Source organism: Dichomitus squalens (assembly GCF_000275845.1).
Source record: "Dichomitus squalens LYAD-421 SS1 unplaced genomic scaffold DICSQscaffold_11, whole genome shotgun sequence".
Classification (NCBI taxonomy): domain Eukaryota; kingdom Fungi; phylum Basidiomycota; class Agaricomycetes; order Polyporales; family Polyporaceae; genus Dichomitus; species Dichomitus squalens.
Window position 1 is genome coordinate 278619 of NW_006766893.1, and position 7488 is coordinate 286106.

The 7488-nt window shown below is 54.0% G+C and overlaps 2 protein-coding genes across 2 annotated transcripts; both read left to right on the forward strand.

Annotated features, from left to right (window-relative positions):
* Nucleotides 1-2192: 2192 nt before the first annotated feature.
* Nucleotides 2193-4068, forward strand: DICSQDRAFT_146745 (uncharacterized protein; the record flags this gene model as incomplete). The annotated part of the gene is made up of 3 exons (XM_007365158.1): nt 2193-2227; nt 2648-3116; nt 3178-4068. The coding sequence occupies 3 exons, from the start codon at nt 2193-2195 to the stop codon at nt 4066-4068; spliced, it is 1395 nt and encodes a 464-aa protein (XP_007365220.1).
* A 2226-nt stretch (nt 4069-6294) lies between these two features.
* On the forward strand, nt 6295-6555 carry DICSQDRAFT_136085 (uncharacterized protein; the record flags this gene model as incomplete). Its single annotated transcript, XM_007365159.1, has 1 exon — nt 6295-6555. A coding segment is annotated over one exon (261 nt), but the record flags the coding sequence as incomplete, so codon positions are not given.
* Between the last annotated feature and the right edge of the window lie 933 nt (nt 6556-7488).

The window sequence follows — 7488 nt, forward strand, 5'->3', positions numbered from 1 at the left end:
TGCCTCGCAACGGCGTACGTGCATGCTGAACATCCTAGTATAGCTCTCCCCTCTCGTTCCCCGACACTTCGACTTGAACACTTCCGCTCCTTCGCCGCCTCGTCTCTACATCATCCCCCGGTCTGGCTATCCGCGTCCGACAGCTCACGAGCTCCGGTTCAAGCTCGTGATGCATACCCGCCAGCGAGGTAGCCCTGCCATGACAAATGTGGCACGCCTACCTAGGGAAAGTGCAGCGGGGCCGGCCTGTGATCTACTGCGCCCAAATGCACCGTACGACCACCAGTGGCATACATTGATTCCAAATTCGCGCATATGTACCTGTATTGTACCGTGTAGTATAAAATCCATGTACTACTGAATACAGACCGTGGACAATTATCAACCAATGGTGTGCTTCGAATGAAACAAGCCCTAGACAAATCAGCCCAGAACATGCCCGAGCGAACCCGGTTGCTAATGGCGGCAGTCGACCCAAAACAACAGGCGTAGTTCTGTATCGGAGGCCTTGCGCGACCTCATACCGCTCAATCCGAAAAAAGTCGGGAATAGTCCAGATTTTGTAAAGGGCCGTTTTGCCCGACTGTGCATGGCGCAAATCGAATGATATCGAATGATATCGACCGTAACCGTGTCGATTCTCACTGGGGTTGAACCCCAGTGAGAACTTACATGGGCTCAGCTGTATAGGGTCGAATATTTCCGTTCAAACTCGGGAACCCCGACTGTATCCGCCAACTCGGACTGGTCCCTGCTTCCACTGTATGTGGTTGTATTCCATCGTTTTCATTCACGGTACCATACATAATCTGTTGGGTCAGGTCGGGCACGGTTGTTTTCAATCGGGCGTGCTTGTTTAGGCATGTATGCACTCGATGCCCAGTGTTTCCACGTCGTCCGAATTATACTGTATATTACTGTATGAGATCGTATTGCTACACATCGTAATACAGCTACAATCGAGCGCTTTCGAATACAGAGGGACAAAGCTGGAAGGGGTGGGATGGGATTGAATACAGTAGCGATCAGCACTCGATATAGCACCCGCATGCGCACCGGAGGGGCCGCGGGGGCCACATCGAAGCCCTGCATGCTGTCGCGAGGTCGACACTCCCGACGTTCGACTTGAATGCGCCCGAGTTCAATACTTCCGAAGATGGGTCCATCAGTAGGGCTTGGCAAAGGAGGTGCTCCACACGTACCATCTACGAAATAGCAAATGTCCAGGTTTCTGCGTCAAGACGATGATCAGCCAGGCACAGAAATAAAGTTAGGGCGACCTACCCTGCAAGCCAAGGCACTCAGGGTCTAGTAGGTGCCTCGAAGGACTCCGATGTGTCATTGACATCAATGTAACATTTGCATGTGTACACCCAGGAGAGCGAGTGAACCTTAGGGTGCGGGCAACAAATCCGAATTGTTAACACGTGGATTATTAACGAGTTAATAACCTGTTTATAAACAGTTAGAAAGGACGAGCCTGGATAGCCATGTCAAGAATTGTTCAAAATTAGGACCCATTTGAGAGTTCCTTTGACTCCAATATCGACAATAGACCGCTTTCATGACTTTACCTGTAGGTCAGAGTAGTGCTGCTGTGAACTGCAAGCTTGGTGCCTCTGATCTATGCTGGGCGCTGCTCAGAGCCGCCAGTGAGATTGGCTTGATTAAGATCTCAAAGGGTTAGTGGAACTCGTCGCTACTCATCTCATTGTGATCATGCCTCGCCGATTATGCAGTGCAGCGGCGAGGTGTCTCCAAGTTCTAGGGGCCCTGTCGGTCGACTGAGATGTTTATTACTCAGGTTAACAACTTCTTAACAATTATTAACATACTCTAGCGCTCGGTTAATAAACAGTAAATAACAGCTGTTAAGAAGAGGTCCAAGAGGTCGTCCGTTAATAACCGTTCGTTATAAATGATTTTCATTGTTGACCGCACCCTATTGAACCTGCTCGCTATTGCTAGCCACTCGCACTTTCCAGCCACTCTCTACAGTCTACCTCGCCCCCTCACAGTCTCTAGCGTCGAGTATCTTACACCACATATCTCTGCCAAATATGAGATGCCTAACGAGCTCACCATCAGATACTGGATCCGGCAAGGCGCACAAGTAAAGTCACGGGCGCACGAGCACACCGTCGACCCATATATCACTGTCGGAGCCTTCCTTCGTGAACTAGCGAAACGCTATGGACTGCTCGTGGTTGACATCGACATATGGAAGGTTTGACGCCTGATGGGCCCCATCATCACCTACACTCTTCATCTGACATCTCGCGTTATCGATAGCCTCGTCAGTTTCTCACCTCAGAACCCGACGGTTTGGCCGACCTTTGTGCTCGCTTATCTCAATATTCGGACTTGCGACAGTTCTGCGAGGTGCTATCCGACCAAATAGACAAACCCCTTTCGTCCTTCTTTCCCCGGTTAGAGACAGCCTTCATTCTGTCATTGGAAGCCCCCCCTGCGACAAATGTACAACCGGCTGTGGACAACACGAACCATCGTGGTGAAGAGGACGGTATTCTCACTGCCCTGGCTAATAGTACGTATCGACCTCTTACCTCTCATCACATCCTCAACCTCCTAGCGCAGGGTTCGCCCGTGCAGTCGCCGTAACTGATCGATTGAGCCCATCGGTCAGCGCTCGGCCCCGCGATTACCGCGCCAATCAGGATGGAAAGGTACCTATCCTCGACGGTCGGTACGGCGGGAGTGGTCCCCTGCCGGTCACCCCTCCCGTCGAGGTCTTCCATCCCGCCTTTGCAAGCTTTGTCAATGATGTGGCAAACGATAAGCTGCTAGTCCCAGACGATGTCGTTACAACCACCGCCAGCTTCATGCAGTCTCTCTCGGAGATAGCGACCCTGGAAGCGGAGCGCACGAACACCCGAGGAATGCTCAAGGACCTGCTTGACAGAGTCGTCATTCAAACCGTCAATAAGAACAAGAGCTCTGCAGATCATATCGTAGTGCTCAACAGGAGGGAGGCGCCCTTCGAACAGGCTGTGCTCGCCATCGTCGAGGAGAAAGGTGAACTCGGCTCGGGCTCGGATCCATCCGTACAGGGCTCGTTCTCGTATATTGAGCACTGGATTAGTACCGAGCGCAAGGTACGCTTGACAGCTTCTCACACTCTGGCCGTTTCTTACACCTAAGTGGAACACCTGGCAGGCAATCCGTCAAGTATGTTTCTGCCCATCTTTCATCATCTCCATCGCCGGTCCTTGGGTGAACGTTTGCGGGGCCGTATTCACCACTCTCCCGATCGTACACCGCTTGACCGACTACATCTGGCTCGGGCGCAGTCGCACCATTGACGACGGCCACATCTTACGTGTCGCTCGCGTATTTTACGCCCTCCGCCGTGCCCTACAAGCGCTCGAAACGTATTACGAAGAACTGCCCTTCTCACCGGACGACGCGACGGGCCGATTCTTCCCTCTGGCGACTTCGTGCATTTTGGAGGGCGGGGAGAAGCTCGAGTTCACGTATGAGCTGCCGCTGAAGGGGGACGATCCCTCGTGCGTCGCCTTCCTCGTTGCCGACAAGAGCGACCGCGGCCACAAGCTCGTCGTCAAGTTCGTGGAGCGGTACGGCAAGGAAGCACACGAGCTCCTCGCACAGCACGGTCGGGCACCGATGTTGCTCTACTGTGGCGACGTTTGGTCGACAGTGCCCGGCTTGGCGGGACGGACCGGTTATGGGCCTTGGAAGATGGTGGTGATGGACTACGTCAAGGGACGGACCGCAGCAGACCTGGATGAAGTCCCTGATGGGGTGCGTGACGCAGTCCGTAGCGCGTTGGTGATTCTGCATGAGAGGGGTATGGTCCATGGAGACATCCGGTTGCCAAACATTATCATCGAGGACGACAGGAATGGGGACGAAGACGAAGAAGACATGGGCAAGCGGACGAGGATAGTGGACTTCGACTGGGCGGGCAAGGAGGGCGAAGTGAGATACCCGCACGACCTGTCTGAGAGACAGTGGGTCGAGGGAGTGGAAGACTACGTGTTAATCAGAGCGTGCCATGATGACGCGATGGTGGACAGGTTACGGTGAAGTACGCGTCGTATTACCTGCGGCGCTATCATGCCGCATACTACTACTATACTTGCAAGTCGGTGTCCGTGAGGCTGGATCGAGTCCAAGCTCACGAGAGCGTTAATTGATCCTGTGTTCTTCAACCACCTTGTTAGCGTGTTCTCCGATCGTGATCATACCTAGGTGGACCGAAGGGATAGCAGTGGGGCGACCGGAGCGTGGAGGTGTGCATTAGAAGCCATGAACAGAACAGAGCTCATCGGCATCCTTGTCTTCTCAGGGAGAAGGGTCGGGCGCTATGTTCGACAGCCGACTCCAGCTTCCGTTCTCCTCTTTCATCGACTTACATACCTGTATATGGCGTCTTCACTCAATGACCAGCCAGCGGGACTCTACCTCAGGATACCCCTCGACGTCCAGCTCAAGGTCATCGATGTCATCGCCGCTGATCATTCCTCAGGCCCAGTGAGAATCGACATGGTCTCTACTGTATCAGGTCGATTAGAACGGTATGCAGTAGGGAACCCCGAAATAATACGAACTTCCGTGCATATCCCCACTTCGGCTGTATGCGGTCGGATAAGGCTATATGGTCGCACAATGCCATACGACCATACATCGGGTCAGTTTGTGTGTTATCGGGTGCGGCTGGTTACGCTCGGGTCGCACTCGGGTCTGGTTGGGCAGGGATGGTTGTTGTCGATATGTGTCATTGAATACAAATTAATTAATACTGTATACGGTCGTATGGGAACGTATGGCTACACGGTGCTATATACAGCTACAATCGAGAACTACAGAATAGAGCGGGAGCAGACTGGAAATGTTTGGATACGTGGAATACTGACAGGAGTAGCCTTTCATCCCACTGGCATGGGAGCCGCCCACCTTGCGAGCCACTGAAACAGGTGGGAGGCCGATGCCTCCGACGTTCGACTTGAACGCGCCCGATTGCGAGACTGGGGATAATCTGAAGGTGGCCTCATCAGAAGGGTTCAGCAATGGGACTCAATAGCGGTGCTCCTCACGTACCGTCAACGAGGGAGCAACACGTCCGAGTTTCTGCGAAGACGAATTAATCAAGCAGACACAGGAACAGAGTGTAGTGTTGTGCAAGGCCGGGCTCAAAGCCCTGAAGCCCCGGGTACCCGGCCCCCAAAAGCCCGGCCCAGCCCAGCCCGGCGTCGGGCTTTCAGGGCTTGGGGGCCCGGCTTGAATGTCTGCAAGCCCGAGCCCAGCCCTCAAGCCCAGGCTTGAGGAGGACCTCTGTATCTAACCGCGTAGGGCCTTGAACAGCCGTCCGAGATGCTGAAAGGTAAGTGAAAAGTAAGGGTCGACTCACAAAGCTTGACAGTGATGCCTCTCGGCGGACCTGGTGCAGATGGACACGGCCGGTCGGGTGAGCGCTAGACCTGCCTGATTCAGGACTGCGGCTCACAGGGTTCGTACCGTCTTCTCTTCGCCAAAAGTGGCCATTTACATGCTGCTTACTCTTTCTTTCATGTGTAGTAAGGCCTACAAATGAGCTGAGGTACATGTCAAATGCTAATTCTTCATGTATATGTGATAGGCCTAAAGCCCGGGCTTGAGCCCGACCCGACCCGGACCCAGCCCGAGCCCACCACTAGGGCCCGGCTCGAGGGTTCAGTGAGCCTGAGCCCTCCAAAGCTGGGCCCTAGCCCGGGGTTTTGAGCCCGGCCCGGCCCTGCACAACACTAACAGAGTGCGGGCGACCTACCTGTGATACGAGGAACTCAGAGTCTTGTAGTGCGCCTCGAAGGCCTCCAGTGTGCCATGGGCATCCGTGTACCATTTGCACGCATGAACCCACCTATTAGAGCGAGTGAACCCGGGACCTAGCACGGTGAGTGGATTTCCACGTACTTTGCACCCTTCAGGTCTGGTGCGGGAGGCCACCGCGTCATCTTGCAAGGGGCGCGTGGCTTTTTTGACGCAGTTGTCTCCGAGGGCTTGTCAGGAAGCTGTATCGAGAAGGAGGTACTTACAATATACGAGCCGACATCTTGATTGTAGTATGCTAAAGTTGCAAGGCATGAGATCAAGTGTTAAACATCAAAGTCTGGAAACCCTAGAGGAGACGGCTTGCACGCAAGGGAATAGAGATGGTAGGCGTAGTGAATAAAGAGACAAAATGTACCTTGAGCGAATCTGAACGTCGGCGCTTAAAGCGCATGACGTCATATTCTTACCCTCCTCACCGAGAAAGGAGATTGATGGAGAGAAAAGGGGAAAAATGTGGCAGAAGGTGGGCATGAAATAACACTCCTCTTCACTGAGGAAGGAGCGATTGAAATGGTGAAGGAGAGGGAAGAATGGTGCGGAAAATGCAAATGTGCGATGTTGGTGCACGTACCAAAGAGCTCCTCTGCGCATCCACCCAACACCTCCTCGCGTCCGACTCATCCTCATCCTCCCCCTCATCCCAAACCCCTTGAGTCTGGGGTCAAATGGGAAATATGGCATAACTGGGGGTGGAGAGCATAACAGCATCAGCGGGCGGGGGCAGTGGATCGAAGTGATTGTAGAAGTTTGTGGGCTGGGTAGTAGGAGCGAACAGCCGCACGCACAGACACCTGGGGTGGCTGGCCCAAAGGGCACATGCAATGGTTTGTGAGCACAAGCTAATGGTGTACATAGACTTTAGAGACACGTTAGAGACAAGCGAGAGGTACGTCGACGTCACCGGTGTCAGGACATGCACGTCTGATCCAGTCACCATAAGGTCAGTTAGAGACAGCGTTTGAGCGTCTGAAATCGTCCGCCCAATATGAACCGAGACTTTCCGACCTCAACCGCTCTGACACGACTTTCGCCGACGTAAACCAGCGGAACCCATGTAGGTTCTCACTGGGGCTCAACGTTGAGTTACGATGACGACGTTGGGGTGAGATCTTGACATGCAAACCACAGCACCTGCCTGATTCTGCATCATGGACGTAGAGACTACAACGAGGTTTGCAAACCTCTGGGATATCGGGCCAGGGAGGTATCAAACCTCCCAACCCACGCGGTCTTAGTGATACGCGTCGGTTAGAGTTTCGGTTAGGGTTCGGTTAGGGTTCGGGTTTGGGTTCGGTTCGGGTTTGGGCTTGGGTTTGGGTTAGGCTTTGCTCACAACTCCTCCTCCCCCAAGAGGGGAGGCCGTCTGTATTTATCGCGCGAACGAGGCTTTAGAGTGCCCGCCTGAGTGCTCCCGGCTCGGGGGACCCCCCGAGCGCAGCGAGGGAGGGGAGGGAGCACGAATGGCGGGTCCTCCTCGCGCAAACCCTAAAATCTCGCATCAAGCGCCACAATACCAATTGGGCACTTTGATCATCAAAAATTGCGCGCTGATGCGCCACGGTAGCGCCAGCGTCGGTGGTCTTCCATGTCGCGCGTCCCCCACCCTCCTCTCCCGCCACGCCTGCACAACACTCT